General features: G+C 27.8%; 1 protein-coding gene across 4 annotated transcripts in view; it reads right to left on the reverse strand.

Moving 5' to 3' along the window:
- Positions 1 to 18,553, reverse strand: part of LOC126745521 (probable multidrug resistance-associated protein lethal(2)03659) — a 59,721-nt gene that overhangs the window by 21,844 nt on the left and 19,324 nt on the right. For all 4 annotated transcript variants that reach the window (XM_050453399.1, XM_050453396.1, XM_050453397.1 and 1 more), the window contains exons 2-9: positions 16,621 to 16,749; positions 11,074 to 11,307; positions 10,812 to 11,015; positions 7,930 to 8,156; positions 7,720 to 7,876; positions 6,794 to 7,662; positions 1,360 to 1,560; positions 1,102 to 1,300 (exon numbers count right to left, since the gene is read on the reverse strand). In XM_050453399.1, coding sequence (XP_050309356.1) covers positions 1,102 to 1,300; positions 1,360 to 1,560; positions 6,794 to 7,662; positions 7,720 to 7,876; positions 7,930 to 8,156; positions 10,812 to 11,015; positions 11,074 to 11,307; positions 16,621 to 16,706 — 2,177 coding nt within the window. In that variant the 5' untranslated portion in view covers positions 16,707 to 16,749. The remainder of the gene's footprint in view (positions 1 to 1,101; positions 1,301 to 1,359; positions 1,561 to 6,793; positions 7,663 to 7,719; positions 7,877 to 7,929; positions 8,157 to 10,811; positions 11,016 to 11,073; positions 11,308 to 16,620; positions 16,750 to 18,553) is intronic.

Here is an 18,553-nt window from a genome sequence, read left to right on the forward strand (position 1 = left end):
TGAAAAACTGATCCCAGTTCCTATAAAACATAAAAAAATTACCTCAAAATCCTGTAAAAAAAAAACTGAGGAACAAAATGTTATTAATTCGATAATATACGCCTGGACTAGAGGTAGTGACAAACAAAGACCTCGTTACATCATAATGCGTTAGAGCGAGAGGGAACCTCCGATACAGCGTGGCTGCACCGCTTAAAAATAGTCCATGGGTCTATGTTGAAAAAAAGCTTTTTTTTTTCTCTTTCATGTATTTCCATGACGTTTCACTATCATCAGGATGCTACTGAGCTCCTTAAAGCCTCTAGACTATATTAATTTAAGTTAATACAGAAATGTTTGGATGTGAACCGTGGATACTATGATAAGAAGGAACCCCTGGTTACCTTACAATCGAGTGTGATCATTTTTTTTTAGATTAAAAATCGAGGAATTTTCGCATTTGAATGAAAAAAATAATTTTAATTATTCCAGGCAGTTGGTTGCTTAAAAGTTCCCTGGAATCTTTCCATAGTATTTCCAAGCATTCTTGAAATAAACTGTCTTTATTTCTACTTATTCGACCGTATACGCCTGGACTAGTAAGCGAAAAACAAACAGAGACAACGTTATATCATGAAGCGTTAGAGCGAGAAAGTAAGAAGGAAGAGCCGACGCAGTGTAGTCAAATCTATTATTTATAGTCGAAGGTCTATGCTAAAAAACCGAATGTTCTTACACATTAAAATCTAATTTTTTGTAAAATGACGTGTCGCATTTTTTAATTAGCGGTTTCGTATCATACGGCTTGCAGATGACATCACGATTCAGTTAAAGGAAAATTTGCATTAAATAAATGGGTTAAGGCTTACTTGCTGTCAGTGGCTGTATTTCCAAGTTAAGGTTTATAGCAAACTTTGGATCTTAATTAATTAATTAATCAAAATGATTTTTGGTTGATACTAGTTAATATTCAACTTTACCATTGAACAACAACTTCAGGTAATTTCTGAAGAAACATATTTTCACTGCTTAGTCGAAACCAACACAAAACTAATGTTTCTTCCTTATCGGATCAATGGGATTTGGGATCTAATTATTTCACTCTCTTATATATAAACTTACCAGTATTTAAGGAAATAATCTGAAGAACTGGACCCTAATTGAGTAAGCATAAATAAAATGATCACAATCATAAACGAGCACCATCCTCCGAAAGCTTGAAAGTACCCTTTATACACTTTTCTTGCGATACATCCAGTTTCCATTGACTCTTTTACTTCTGATGGTTCCTCTAGACATTCCAGGTAGCGAGACTTAGATTCTGTGGAAAAAAACTGGATTAACATAATAATGATTCATCAATAAGATAAAAAAAATTGCCTTTATCATCCACGTAATCTTCCTCCTCAGGTTCTTGCTGCGATTTAAATAATTTCGCAAAATCCCCATCGCCTTGTTGTATATCATTAAAGGTGCCACTGATTGTGATTTTTCCGTTTTCCATAACGTAAATTCTCGATACCGAGTTGAGGTATTGAAGCTGGTGTGTTACTAGTACGGCACACTTATTTTTTAAAAATTCTAAAACAAAAAAAAAATGTTTTTTTAATTTAATTAAATGATTTTTGCACTTCAGAGGTAGAGAAACTACTATATTTATTAAAGAAACTGAAGAAAATTCTGAGTAAGTTACTAAATAAGTTATTTCTTAATCTTATGCTCTTTATTTCATAAAAATACGTTTATTAGTTTTTGAGATATTCATCATCAAATTGAGTGCTCTCCTTTAAAGACAAACCGAGTCTCTGGACCCTATTGGACAAAAAGTTCAGTATTTCCGTAACTGCTGCTTGGATTATTTTGCATCCAAAGCAAAATTTGTACAAAATTGATGTCTTACTACAATGCTTTTTATTGCATAAGAATAAGTCCATTAGTTTTTGCAATATTCATTTGCAAAGTGAATGTTTTCCTTAAAGAATCTTTGTTTTTTTTCAATTGAATTTAATTTAACAAATTGCTTGCTTATGAATATCAAAAGTATTTTTCTTTTTAATATTTACAATAATTTGTTCTACTTTTCAGGTCTTTAAGGTAATTCTAGTTTTTTGTCTACAGGATAAATACCCCAAAAATAAAAATCTAGCATTACAATCTATATCTACGATAAGGAGGAAAAGAAAGAGAGCATTTGACAAATCGGCCTTCCTCCGCTTTGTTGACATAACTCGAGCGTTTGATAGAGTGAAACTAAGGAAAGTGCTAGGTAATCAATATTAATCAATCAATCAACTAATCACTAGAAATCAAGATATTCACTGGCTTGTAAAATGCAAACTATTTTATCTCTTCCAGGTATTCTAGTGAGAAAAGTATTAGTATTTTCATTTTTAGTACATGGATTTTATTCATTTTTTCAGAAGTTTTTGAAGTATCTTTAGTATATTGTAAAAATTAATAATTACAAAATTTTAACCGCAAAATCTCAAGATATCCTTATTAAGATATTTTCAGTAAGAAACAAATTATTTTATCTCTTCCAGGCACTCCAGTAACGAAAATGTCAATATCTTGATTTTTAGTTCATGAATTCTATTAATTTTTTCAAAAATGCTTAAAGTGTCTTAAGAGTATCATAAAAATCAATAATTACAAACTTTTAACCCTAAGATCCCAAGATATTCACTTTTCAATAAGAAGTAATTTATTTTATTAATTCCAGGCACCCCAGTGGGAAAAAAATTAATATCTTGATTTCTAGTAAATGGATTTAATAATTTTTTCAGAAATGCTTGAAATCTCCTTAGAGTATGTTGGACATTGATAATTTTGAAATTTTTGTGATTAGAAATTAAGATATTCATTTGCTTGTAAAAGGCGAACTATGTTATCTCTTGCAGGCACTTTAGTGAAAAAAATGTTAATGTCCTAATTTTTAATGTATGGATTTTAATATTATTCTTAGAAATGCCTAAGGTGTCCTTGAGGTATCTCAAGATATTCACTTTTAATTCACTCCAGTGAGAAAAAAATCAATACCTTTATTTTTAGTGCATAGATTTTATCAATTTTTTAAAAAATGCTTAAAGTGTCTTTAGGATATAACATTAATTAAGAATCATAAAAATTTAATCACTAGGACTCAAGATATAACCACTAGAACACAATATCAATATCTTAATTTTTTGTCAATGATAAGTCTATACCAAAAATCAAGAATTACAAAATTTTATTTATCAGAGATCAAGATATTCACTTGCTTGTAAAGGACTAATTATTTTATCTCTCCCAGACACTTCAGTGAGAAAACTGTCAATATCTTGATTTTTTACTACAGAGACTTTATTAGTTTTTGCAAAAATGCTTGATATGTCTCTAGAGTATTATATAAATCAATAATTACAAAATTGTAATCACTATAACTCAAGATATTTAATTGTGACTAAAAGACAAACTATTTTATCTCTTCCAGGCACTCCAGTGACGAAAACGTCAATATCTTGATTTTTGGTTTATGAATTTTAATCATTTTTCCAAAAATGCTTAAAGTGTCCTTGAAGTATCATAAAAATCAATAATTACAAACTTTTAACCCTAAAATTCCAAGGTATTCACTTTTCAATAAGAGGAAAATTATTTTATTAATTCCAGGCACTCCAGTAAGAAAAATATCAATATCTTGATTTCTAGTGAATGGATTTAAATGATTTTTTCAGAAATGCTTAAAGTCTCCTTAGAGTATCTTAAACATCAATAATTACAAAATTTTTATGACTAAAAATCAAGATATTCACGTGCCTGTAAGAGACAAATTATTTTATCACTTCCAGGTACTCTACTCCAATAAGAAATGTATCAATATCTGAATTTTTTTTAGTGCATGTATTTTAATAATTTTTGTAGCACTGATTTATTTATCTAAAAAATTAATAATTAGAAAATTTTAATTACTTAAAATTAAGATATTCAGTTGTTTATAAGAGACAATTTTTTTATCTCTTCCAGGCACTCGTGTGCAAAAAAAATTAGTATCTTCATTTTTTGTGAATGTATTTGAATGTAAGTGTCCTTATAATGTCTTACACATCAATAATTATAAAATGTTTATCACTAGATTATTATATATTCACTTTCAATATTTTTTCACATTTCACATTTAATATATTCACTTTCCAATAAGATACAAATTATTTTATTATTTGCAGGCAACCCAGTAAAAAAAATATCAATATCTTGATTTTTAGTCTATGCATTTAATTCCTTTTTGCAAAAAAGCTTAAGGTGTCCTTAGAGTATTTAAAAAATTAATAATTACAAAATTTAAATTACTAGAACTCAAAATATTCACTTGTGAGCTAAAGAAAAATTTTTTTGTCTCTTCCAGGCACTCCAGTGACGAAAATGTCAATATCTTGATTTTTAGTATATAAATTTTGATAATTTTTTCAGAAGTGCTTGAAGTATCCTTACAGTATTGCAGAAATTGATAATTAAAAAATTTTAACTATCAGATCTTAAGATATTCACCTTAATATTAAATACAAATTATTTTATTATTTCCACGCACTCTAGTAAGAAATATATCAATATTTGGATTTTTAATGAACAGATTTTAATAATTTTGTCAGAAATGCTTTATGTAGTGTCCTTAGAGTATCTTAGACATCAATAATTATAAAATATTTATCACTAAAAATCAAGATATTTACGTGCCTGTAAGAGACAAATAATTTTACCTTTACCAGGCACTCCAGTAAGAAAAATGTCAATACCTTAATTATTAGTGTATAAATCTCAATAATTTTTTTTAGAAATGCGTGAAATATCATTATAGTATCACAGAAATCAATAATCACAAAATTTTAATCACTAGAAATTAAGATAATAAGTCAAATTATTTTATCTCTTCCATAAATATAATAAAATAATTTGTCTCTTACAGGCACTCCAGCAAGAAATATATCGATATCTGGATTTTTAATGAACAGATTTTAATCATTTTGTCAGAAATGCTTTAAGTGGTCTTAGAGTATCTCAATTATTAATAATTAGAAAATTTTAATTACTAAAAATTAAGATATTCACTTGCTTGTAAGAGACATTTTTTTTATCTCTTTCAGGCACTCGTGTACAAAAAATCAGTATCTTGATTTTAATGATTTTCTTAGAAATCCTTGAAGTGTCCTTAGAGTATCTTAGACATCAATAATAACAGAATTTTCATTACTAGACATCAAGATATTTACTTTCTAATAAGATACAAATTATTTTATTTTTTCTAGGCACTCCAGTGAGAAAAATATAAATATCTTGATTTCTAGTAAAGCAATTTTTATCATTTTTTCAGAAGTGCTTAAAATGTCCTTACAGTATTTAAGGAAACAATAATTACAAAATTTTAATCACTATAACTCAAGATATTCAATTTTGAGTAAAAGAGAAATTATTTTATCTCTTCCAGGCACTCCAGTGACGAAAATGTCAATATCTTGATTTTTAGTATATGAATTTTAATAATTTTGTTTAAGATGATTGAAGTATCCTTATAGTATTGCAGAAATCAACAATTAGAAAATTTTAATCACTAAAAATCAAGATATTTATTTGCCTGTAAGAGACAAATTATTTTATCTCTTACAGGCACTCCAGTAAGAAAAATGTCAATACTTAAAATTTTAATAATTTTTTCAGAAATACTTGAACTATCATTATAGTATTCCAGAAATCAATAATCACAAAATTTTAATTACTAGAAATCAAGATATTAATTTTTTAATAAGCGGAAAAATATTTTATCTTTTCCAGGCACTCGAGTGAGAAAACTATTAATATCTTAATTTTTAGTGTATAAATTTTAATATTTTATTTAAAAATCCTTGAGGTATCCTTAAATTGAGTATCGCCTAAATCAATAATTACAAAATCTCAACCATAAAATCAAAAGATATTTACCTTCCAATAATGTTGGAGAGGAACTGGATATGGTTCATAAAACTGTTACCGGTATTTGGATAAAACAAAGGTAGAATAAGTAGAAATATTTTAAATATTGAAAAACTCTAGAGATTTACTGAAGACCAGTGGCGAAAAATAGAATGTTGTGAAACCATGATGGAATTTCGCAAATGAAAATGAAATTTTTTTACAAAAGATTTCCTTTGCAGGTGAATCTTCTTCTCCATTAAATAAAAAACACAATTATTCCTTTATTAAAATTCGTATTCAGCATCCTCAAAAATTAAATGTTTGGACTGGTATTTTGGGGCGACCAAATCGGGTCCAAATCTTGAGTTGCTACAAAGGCAAGTTCAAAAGCAGAGGCCGGCACTATAGTGAGAAAATTATCAATATATTGATTTCTAGTGAATTAATTTAAATTTTTTTTTCAAAATACCTAAAGTGTCCTTAGAGCATCTTAGTAATCAATAGTTGTAAAATTTTAATCACTAAAAATCAAGATATTCACTTGCCTGTAAGAGAAAAATTATTTTATTTCCTCCAGGCACTCCAGAGAATCAGTTTCTCGCATTTTTATCTTTAAAGACAAAAAAAATTAGGTTTCTGCTAAATAAGTTTTGTTTAGATTTAAGAAAGACAAAAGTAAACGAAGTTAGAAAAGTTAAACTTGAAAATCTGTCTAAAAAAGGCCAAATTAGACAACCTGTATGTCGTAAAAATCGTCCAGTTAAAGCCAGCCTCTTTGTCTAGTTTACTACTCAATCTACTAAAAACTAAACCTATTTAAAAAGCTCTAAATAAAACTTTATAAGCTAATGCAAGACTTGCCATACCGGTATAGAACTTGATTACTCACCTGACACGTTTTCAAACAGCCTTTTGCCCACATGGGCATCAACAGCAGACAACGGATCATCCAACAAATAAATATCGGCATCTTTATACAACGCTCTAGCCAAATTGATCCTTGCTCTTTGACCTCCACTCAAAGTAACACCTCTATCGCCTATCATACATTTATCACCAAAAGGTAAAATTTCAAGATCACGTTCCAGTGAGCAAACTTTTATCACCAATTCGTATCGGGCTTTAAGAAACTCCTCTCCGAAGAGGATGTTTTGCCTAATAGTTCCAGCGAATAACCAGGGTTCTTGAGAGGCATATGACACACATCCGACCACTTCATGGATACCTTTGGTTACAAACATCTCTTTCATGATTACGTGCAGAAGTGAGGTTTTTCCTGAGCCTACCTCACCAACGATTGCCACCAGTTCTTTCGGTCCAACACTAAAATTGATTTTCGATAGAGTGTTTTCGTTGCTGTTGCAGCTCCATTTGGCCGAGACGTCGTGCATGTACACCCCAACACTCTTTTTACTCGCAGCATTAATCAGTGGCGTCGAAGTGTGAATAATTTTGCTTTTTAACTGGTTTATTTGCGGTGGTTTCACTTCATGGAACTTAAGGAAGTCTTCGATTCTTTTAATGGAAATGAGCATCTCTGCGAGATCGGTGACCCCTTGGGGGAAGCTGTTGGTCATTGCGTTTTTGATCGTATTGTAAAAGGATTGGATTACATAAACGAATTCTGCGTTAGGGCGACTCCCTGTAAGGGTGTAGGTTAAGATGCAGAGGAAGATCGAGGTTCTCGTTAGGATTTTACTGAAGCTTAGGTGCAGTGCCCGTATGTAAGATGAGAAGCGGATTTGCCGTATTTCTACTCTGAAAAATAGAGGCTCATTAAAGCGTGTTGTTTTGGGGGAATTGACCCTTACTTACCTACGGATGTTTTCTATCAGGGTTGAAAAGTAACTCTCCCAATTGTACATTTTGATCACTTGAATGCCCGAGATGATTTCGCTCATGCTTCTGACCCTTTCGTCGGTTGTCATTGCTGTTTTCAAGCGGTATTTTGAGGATAATTTCCCTAATAGAACTATAACAAACATCTTCATATCATAATAATAAAACGTGAATTTCCTTTATTACCTTGCAAAGGCATAAATAGCGCTATTAAGCAAAATCCTGACAATGATGAGTAACCGACGTTGTAGTACAGTAAGTACATGATAAAAATGGTTTCCAATGGTGCGATCCATAGGAAGTGTAGGTATCTTATGGATGTATCAAACCGGGCAACGTCGTTTGATAATAAATTGATCATTTGGCCTATGGTTGTTTCCGTTAAAGCGGTTTTGCTTAATTTCAGACTTTTTCTGCAAGGAAATTAGGGTTTAAGGGGTCCTAAGTAAGCATGTTTTACCACATGTATGCCTAAGCAAATGAATATTGTTTTAGTTTTATCATATCTTTGCAGGGTAAGTTTTAATTAAATACACATGATAAGGGTTTTTCTATAGCATGTTTATAAAGCAAATTTAAATATATGGAGCGGAAATGTTATGGCAAAAAGTAAATATTTAACAAAAAAGCTAAAAAACGTGTATAATGGATGGATTTTAATAAGCAATACGTGTGGAAAATTTCAAAAGTCTATTAATGTTAATTAGTGAGTTATAAGCATATTCTGAAGTTTTTAAAACTAAATATAATTTTTTTTAATTCCTTTTTAATTTTTCGATAAATTTACTTATGGTCTTCGCACATCGATTATCAATAGTAATTATCCCAGTAAGTTTTAAGTAAATTGTGCGTGATTTAATTTTTTTTTAAATCTTAACTTTAGCCTTTATTTTTTTAATCTTCTGCCATAGATTGTCAATAGAACATTGTATAATTTCAGTAAAATTCAAGTAAATTAGTCTTGCCATGAATTTTTTATGAATTTTTAAATTTGACAAATAAATTTTTTGAACCGCTTTTCCAGAAACATTAATAACTTAAAAAATAATAGACCAATTAACTTTCGGTCTTCTTCTATATATTGCTAATAGAACACTTTATATTTCCAGTCAAATTCAGGTAAATTGGTCTTGTTTTAAATTTTTTATGAATTTTTAAATTTGACAAATAAATTTTTTGAACCGCTTTTCGAGAAACATTAATAACTTAAAAAATAATAGACCAATTAACTTGCGGTCTTCTTCTATATATTGCTAATAGAACACTTTATATTTACAGTCAAATTCAGGTAAATTGGTCATGTTTTGAATTTTTTATGAATTTTTATACATAAGAAATTAATTTTTTATTGGAAAACTTTCATAGCTTCAAAAATTATAAAGCAATTTACATATGGTCTTCTTTTAGCGAATGCCAATAAAACACTTTATTAAAAATTAGAAGAGGATGGGAATAAAATGATGTTTTTGGGGTATTTTAGAACACTTTATAATTCCTTAGTAAGTTCTAAGTAAATTGGTCCTAATTTGAATTTGTTATGAATTTTTCAATTTGACACTACATTTTTTTTGGAGTATGTTTTGAAAAACCTCTATAACTTTAAACGTAATTGACCAATTTAATTCTGGTCTTCTCGCTTGGATTATCAACAGAACACTTTATAATCTCAGTAAAACTCAAGTAAATTAGTCTTGCCATGAATTTTTTATGAATTTTTAAATTTGACAGATAAATTTTTTGAACCGCTTTTCGAGAAACATTATTAACTTAAAAAATAATAGACCAATTTACTTGCAGTCTTCTTCTATGAATTGCTAAAAGAATACTTAATATTTCCAGTCAATTTCAGGTAAATTGGTCTTGTTTTGAATTTTTTATGAATTTTTAAACTTAAGAGTATTTTTTTATTGGAAAACTTTTGACCTAAAAAATTATAGATCAATTTACTTATGGTTTTCTTTAATTGATTGCCAATAAAATACTTTATTAAAAACTAGAAGTGGATGGTAATAAAATGATGTTTTTTGGGTATTTTAGAGCATTTTCTAATTCCTTAGTAAGCTCTAAGTAAATTGGTCCTGATTTGAATTTGTTACGAATTTTTTAATTTGACACTACATTTTTTTGGAGTATTTTTTGAAAAACCTCTATAACTTTAAACGTAATTGACCAATTTAATTCTGGTCTTCTCGCTTGGATAACCAACAGAACACTTTAAAATCTCAGTAAAACTCAAGTAAATTAGTCTTGCCATGAATTTTTTATGAATTTTTAAATTTGACAAATAAATTTTTTGAACCGCTTTTCGAGAAACAATATTAACTTGAAAAATAATAGACCAATTTACTTGTGGTCTTCTTCTATGGATTGCTAATAGAACACTTTATATTTCCAGTCAAATTCAGGTGAATTGGTCATGTTTTGAATTTTTTATGAATTTTTAAACTTAAGAGTATTTTTTATTGGAAAACTTTCATAGCTTTTACCAATTTACATATGGTCTTCTTTTAGCGAATGCCAATAAAATACTTTATTAAAAATTAGAAAAGGATGGGTATAAAATAATGTTTTTTGGGTATTTTAGAGCACTTTATAATTCCTTAGTAAGTTCTAAGTAAATTGTTCCTGATTTGAATTTGTTACGAATTTTTTAATTTGACACTTCATTTTTTTGGAGTATTTTTTGAAAAACCTCTATAACTTTAAACGTAATTGACCAATTAAATTCTGGTCTTCTCTCATGCATTGCCAATAGAACCCTTTATAACCTCGATAAAATTCAAGTAAATTAGTCTTGATTTAATTTTTTTATTAATTTATAAACTCTATAGTTTAATTTGATTATTCGGGAAAAATGTGAATGTTTTTGCAAAAATGGTGTCGTGGATAACACGTGTGCCAAATTTTAAAAAAATTAAAATCGTTTTTATTTAGTGATTTATAAACATTTTCTGAAATTAAAAAAAAAATTAAATTTATGAAATTTATAATATTTTTTAGCACTAAAGATCTAAGTTGTTCAGACCGGTATACAAATAACATATTTTTTTTAATTACAATGAACTTACCGGTATATTAGAGAGCAACAGGCTATCCTTATCTTCATACCAAGATGATGGCTAGCTAGCATATAGCTATGTGAAACCAAGACAGAGAGGAACGATGTCAGGATCAAAATCCCGGCATACAAATAAGCCTCGTTTAAGGACACCGAGGTCTGATTTGAAGAGTAGTAGCTCATTAATTTTTGCAGAGCCAGAGGCTGCGATAGGCTATAAAATAAAATTAACCGACGTACTTTTTATGGGCAAGAAATTCGCATAAACTTACCCCAAAACAAACTCTTGAACGAACAACACGACACCGTAAATGAAAATTTCTTTCCTGAACATTTTCCATAGGGCCCGTAACAGGAGCGGATTGGGATGATGCATTCGCTCCAGTTTCCATTCTTGTTCCAATTTATCGCCGAGTTTATGGGAGGTGTGCTCTTTTAATGGCTTATATAAATCATCTTCGTTGAAATCCTTTATCCAGCCTTTGTAGAAGATTGGGAGGCCCCAACTTAAAAAAAAAATCACTTACTGTTTCACTTTTTTTTATTTGATTTAACGTGGTGTCTTAAGTTTAAGTTGTGTTAGAGAGAGACCCTCTGTATGAGTTCATTTTTAGCTTGAAAATTAATTGGAAATGTCATATGAATCAGTTGTGTAAAATTGCTACCTAATTAGGAAGCTTAAATATAAAAAAATGTATAATAAAGGGTCTACTTGATCTAAAGTGTGAATTTTTGAGCCAAAACTGTTTGAAAAATTAAAAAAAAAATACTTAAATATGAAGCACACAAAAAATCTTTATAAAACAATTTTCTAACTATTAGAGTAATAGTGCAAAAAAAAATTTAATTTTTTAGGAAATTTCCAGGGGTACATCTAGAACATGGTTAATTTTATTTTTTTTTAAACGTTGTTTCCAGATAGAAACTGTTAAAGGATCTTATATTAAAAAAAAATGAAAATTTAAACAAAGCATTTAAAATTTCTTCCAGGCTATTTTCCCAAGTTTTTTGAACTAGATTTATATTTTCTTCGTCTTTTAAATTAGTTTTTTAATATATATTTTAGAAATTGGCACTAATTTATTATTTTATTAAAGCCATATCTTCCTGAATTTTAAACATATTTTTTCTATATTTTTCAGGCCAGAATTTATTTTTAAATTTATTCCGTAAGACACTCTAAGATAAATTAATGTCAATCTTATTCTGTAGACCGATGTTTTCCTTAAAAAAAGGCGAAAAATAAATTGTTGTTGGGCGCCAATTTTCCTCCTATATCAATTAAAAAAATCTGCTTAGAAATTATACCGATTTAAGAAATGGAAATGTGAAAACGAATGGAAAAATGAGAACAAAGAAAACTTTCAAATGCCTAGACTTGTAAAATAATTTCAAATGTCTTGAAAAACTAAAAATTGACTTCAAAAGATTCTTTGAACATTAGTTTAATGCCTTTTAAAACCCTGAATTCCGCTAAAGTGATTGGAATAAAATTAAATATTACGTCAAAGATCTGCTTTAGAGGGCTCGGAAAATATGAAAAAATATTTTAAATTCCATGAAAATTTTGCGAATTAAAAAAAAATGCGTAGACCTTAAAATTGATTTCCAATGCCTGGAAGTCCTAAAATTTACTTTATTTACCATAAGTGTCTGAGATAAAATGAAAAATAGATGCCGATGCCTGGAAAGAATATGGAAAATAATTACCAATATCAGAAGACTAAAAAATTATCATAAATGCCTAAAAAAGAGGTAAGCTGTTAAAACATTATGAATTTCTTCCAGAAATTTAGACTATATCAATTTTTTAATTATTTTCCTGAGTTTTGGGAGCCTTTTTATCTTCTTCGTCTTTTGAATTAATTTTTTTAAATATATTTTAACAATTTGCACTAATTTGTTATTTTATTAAAGGTTTTTAAAGGCATATCTTCGTCAATTTTAAACTTATTTTCTATATATTTCAGGCCTCTGAATTTATTTTTAAATTTATTCCATAAGACACTCTTTAAGAAAAAATATTGATAATCTTATTCTGTAACCTGTTTTCCTTAAAAAAAGAAGGGAAGAAATGAATTGGTTGTAAATGATATAACGATAATTTATTACACAAAATTTAAAAACACTGAAGAAAATGTTCAAAAAAACACACACATGTTGGGCGCCAATTTTCCTCCTATATTTATCTTTTGCTTACAAATTATACTGATTTAAGAAATGGAAATGTGAAAACGAATGGAAAAATGAGAACATCGAAAACTTTCAAATGTCTGGACTTGTAAAATAATTTCAAATATCTTGAAAAACTAAAAATTGACTTCAAAAGACTCTAACTATAAATATTTGAAACATATTGAATCAAGCCTTTTAAAGCCGTAAATTCCGCTAAAGTGATTGGAATAAAATTAAATATTACGTCAAAGATCTGCTTTAGAGGGCTCGGAAAATATGAAAAAATATTTTAAATTCCATGAAAATTTTGCAAATTAAAAAAAAATGCGAAGTGCCTGAGATAAAATAAAAAATTAAAGCAGAATTTGCACTAATTTATCATTATATTACAGGTTTTTAAAGCCATATCTTCCTGAAATTTAAAGATATTTTGTTAATCATTCAGGCATTTGAATTAATTCTTAATTTTATTCCAGGCACTTGGTTTTTTTCTCCATTTTATACCAGGCTCTTGAGGCAATTTAACTTTATAAATTAGAGTGATTTTATTATGAATTTCGTGCTTAAAGACTAATTGACAAGTTTATTACATATTGACACTTTTTAAGATAAATTAATGATAATTCTATACTGTGGACCTATGTATGTTTTCTATAAAAACTAAGGGCACATATAACTTGTTTGCAGATGAAACAACGATTATTTATTATATAAAATTAAAAAACACTGAGGAAATATAAAAAACCCACACGTTGGGCGCCAATTTTCTTCCAACTTCAATTGTCTTCTGATTAAAAATTAATAATATTTTTATTAAAAAAAAAACAAAAACTGAGAACATAGAAAACTTCAAATGCCTGGAATTATAGAATAACTTCAAATGCCTTGAAAAACAAAAAATTAATTCCAAAATAATTTAATTTTAAATATTTGAAACGTATTAAACATTACTCTTAAGCCTTTTAAGCCCCTAAATTCCGTTAAAATGATTGGAAGAAAATTAAATATTTCATTAAAAATTTGAAAACTGACTGGCATTTAAGGAGCTTGGAAAATGTGAAAAAACATTTTAAATCCCTCGAAAATTTAGCAATTTTAAAATCGAATGCTTATACCTAAAATTTGATTTTCGATATATGGAAGCCCTAAAAAATTACTTGCAGATGACTGGAAAAATTCTGGACTGGAATAAATTCTTAAAAAGACGTAAGCTGGAAAAACAATTTAAATTTTGTCCAGGAAGGTAGACTTATTTGGAACAATATTTATTTTCTTCTTCTTATGGGTAAATTACTTTTTTCAATATAATCCAGAATGTTGAACTCATTTTTTATCTTCCTACAGGTTTTCAATAAATTTTGAATTTTAAAGAGCCTTCATATATATTACAGGCTTTTTAGTTAATTTTTAATTCTATTCCAGGCACTTGAATTCATTCTTTCTCCGTTTAATTTCAGGCTCTTAATAAAAAATATTTTGTAAATATTTTTTATTAAGTTTATTCCAGACACTTTTTAAGATAAATTAATGATAACCCTATACTGTGGATAAAATGATAATTTATAACACAAAACTTAAAAAACACTTTAAAAAAAATATTGAATAACAAAATACCTACATGTTGGACGCCAATTTTCCTACCATTCCAATTGTGTTCTGCGTAGAAATAATACCGATTTAAGAAATGCAAATATGAAAACGAATGGAAAACTAAGAATGTCGAAAATTTCATATGCCTGGAATTATAAAATGAGTTCAACTGCCTTGAAATATCAAAAATTGACTCTAAAAGGCTTGGAAAAAAAAACTGTAAATGTTTGAAGCATATTAAACTTTTAAATTCTTAAAGTCCTTTAAAATGATTGAAATAAAATGAAATATTACGTTCAAGGATCTAAAAACTGATTGGCATTAAATACTCTCGAGAATTTGGAAAATGTGAAAAAAAATTGCAAATTTTAAATTTAAAAAAAAAATGCGTAAACCTGAAAATTAAAATATCCTAAAAAAGTACTCTAAGCCTGAAAAGAATATGGAAAATAATTATCAATATCAGAAGACCTAAAAATTGATCCTATATGCCTGGAAAACACGTAAGCTATTAAAACATTTTGCATTTCTTTCAGGAATTTAGAGAATTTTTTTTTGTTCATTTTTCATGTTCAGGTATTTGAATTAATTATTTAATACATTTCAGGAATTTGGACTAATTTTCTATGTTATTTCCGGTTTTTAAGGACAAATTTATATGAATTTTAAATATAAATTTAAGACATTTAATTTTTTAAAAAATACAAAAATTTTTTAGAGGGGTACCTCTAAAAAAATCGTAATAATTTTTTTTTGAAAAAACAGTTGAGTTTAGAGAAAACGTATTTATGTAAAAGTCGTGGACCCTAAAGAGGACTACTAAATTTTCTAAATATTTCGAGTTCATAGGTATTACTATTTTTTGGAAAATTTGAAAAAACTGATTTTCATATTTTTTCAATTTTATCAAAAACTTTAAAAAAAATAAATATTTTTATTACTGAAATGCGTTATACTAAAGGGCACCTATAAAAAATCAAAAATACTTTTTTATCAAAAAAGCATTATAAGAGAGCTATAGAGAATTTCTTTAAAACGGCCCATTTTTGAGCCAAAATTTTTTGAAAAATTACAATTTTTAAAATTTAAAAAACAAAACTACTTGAATATAGACCACTAAAATAGCAACAAAAAATCCTTATAACACAAGTTTCTAACTATTAGAGTAATGATACAAAAAAACGAAAAACGCTGTAAGTATGATTCTTAGACAATTGCCAGAAGTACCTTTGAAAAATGGTTTTTATTTTATTTTTTGAAAAAACAGTTGACTTTAGAGAAAAAGCTTTTTTATAAAAACTGTGGAACCTAAAAAGGGGTACAATTTACAAAATATTTTTAATTCATATATATCACGATTTTCTGAACATTTTAAAAAACTGATTTTTATATTTTCTCATTTTTATCAAAAACTATAGAGAAAATAAATATTTTTGTCAATGCACTAGTTTCTGTGTTAAAGAATCTATGAAAAAGCTTTATTACTTTTTTCATCAAAAATGTATAATAAGAGAGCTACAGAGGATTTGTTCAAAAAGGCCCATTTTTAACCCAAAAATTTAAATATTTGAAAATTGACTGGAATATTGAGCACTAAAATAAAAACAAAAAAATCCTTATAACCCAGTTTTACAAAACTGCCCGGGGTAGTTGAAATTACTACTTTAAGGGCTTGTTATAGGCCCTCATTTTTACATATTTTAGCAACTTTTAATGAAATTCTTACAATTTAAAAGGGACGCGGTATTCGTAGGACCGCTAAAACGAGATTCCAGGCAGCATTTACATTTAATGAATAAAATACTAATTTTACATTCGACACTCCCAAGATTATTCAATTAAGACCCTCGGAATATAAAGTAATTTTCTTTTATCTCACTTTTGTCTTTCATTGTTAAATCCTGAGCTCTAATTAATTTTTCAAAAGAAACCACTCAAAAAAAACCGTTATTTTAGTGCTGATTTTATAATTCTAAAACATGCATACCAGTCTGGCAAAGTAAGATCTAACGTGCGGACATATTGCAATAATTATTCCAAAAATTGTAACTTACCAGAAAAACAAATTGGACAAGAAGTTTGCCTTGGATTTAGGATGTTCCGCCTTATTTTTGAACTCATCGAAAGCACTATCATCCATTATATGATTCGAGGACCAGTTGTGATGAATCAGTAATGTTTTTCTGGAATAGAAGTGCCTTGACTATTATTATAGTAAAGTTTTTTTTTGGTATCCTACCACATATAAAATATTTTATTCATATATTGCAAAAATAGCTTTCAACGGAACTTTTTTACTTTTTAGGAAAAAAAAAATTAACTTTAATTGTACCGCCAGTGGAACATTGAAATTTCGCACAAGTATTGTCTATACATGTGTCTATTCTTTACCATTAATACTTTGGTAATTTTTTTTCATATTACAAGGTTATAAGCCTTCAAACATGAAAATTATGATAAAAACGCTATATTTAAAAGTCAGAAAACAATTTAGATTTAAGAATAAAAGGCCCTAAGAAAATACAAGTATCTAAAATTTGACAAAATTTGTAAAATGCAACCTAGAATTTAATGAGACTAAAATTTGACTTGAATATCTTAAAAAATTAATCTTTGGTTCAACTGCCTGGAATAATGCAATTAATTCAATAATTCAACCTAGAATTTAATGAGGAATGAAGTGAACTACCTGAAATTTGACAAAAGACTTGAAAAATTGATCCTTGGCTCAACTGCCTGGAATTATTAAATTAATTCAATGATTCAGCCTAGAATTTAATGAGAAATGAGATGAACTACCTAAAATTTGACAAATAGCTTAAAAAATTAATCTTTGGTTCAACTGCCTGGAATAATGCAATTAATTCAATAATTCAACCTAGAATTTAATGAGGAATGAAGTGAACTACCTGAAATTTGACGAAAGTCTTGAAAAATTGATCCTTGGCTCAACTGCCTGGAACAATTAAATTAATTCAATGATTCAGCCTAGAATTTAATGAGAAATGAAATGAACTACCTAAAATTTGACAAATATTTTAAAAAATAATTCATTGGTTCAAATGCCTGGAATAATTAAATGAATTTAATGATTTAGCCTAGAATTTAATGAGGAATGAAGTGAACTACCTGTAATTTGACAAAAGTCTTGAAAAATTTATCCTTGGCTCAACTGCCTGGAATAATGAAATTAATTTAATGATTCAGCCTAAAATCTAATAAAAAATTAACTGAACTATCTAAAATTTAACAAAATTTGTAAAAAAATTGATGCTTAGTTCAACTACTTGGAATAATGCAATTAATTCAATAATTCAACCTACAATTTAATAAGGAATAAAATGAACTACCTAAAATTTGACAAATATCTTAAAAAATAATTCATTGGTTTAAGTGCCTGATATAATTAAATTAATTCAATGATTCAGCTTAGAATTTAATGAGGAATGAAGTGAACTACCTGAAATTTGACAAAAGTCTTGAAAAATTTAACCTTAGCTTAACTGCCTGGAATAATTAAATTAATTCAATGATTCAGCCTAGAATTAAATAAGGAATGAAGTGAACTACCTAAAATTTAACAAAATTCTTGAAAAATTGATCCTTGGTACAATTGCCTGGAATAATGAAATTAATTCAATGATTCAACTTAGAATTTAATAAAGAAATAACTGAACTACCTAAAATTTAACAAAATTTGAGAAAAATTGATGCTTAGTGTAAATGTCTGGAATAATGAAATTAATTCAATGATTCAACCTGGAATTTAATAAAGAATGAAATAAATTACCTGAAATTTGACAAAGTTTTAAAAAAAAATTGATCCATGGTTCAATTGCCTGAAATAATGAAATTAATTCATTGATTCAACCTGGAAGTTAATTAAGAATGAACTGAATTACCTAAGAATTGAAAAAATAAAAAAAAAAATAATCTATGGTTCACCTGAACAGGTGCTTGGAATAATAAAATTAATTTAATGATTCA

This window comes from Anthonomus grandis, chromosome 16 (genome assembly GCF_022605725.1).
Source record: "Anthonomus grandis grandis chromosome 16, icAntGran1.3, whole genome shotgun sequence".
In the NCBI taxonomy this organism is placed as follows: domain Eukaryota; kingdom Metazoa; phylum Arthropoda; class Insecta; order Coleoptera; family Curculionidae; genus Anthonomus; species Anthonomus grandis.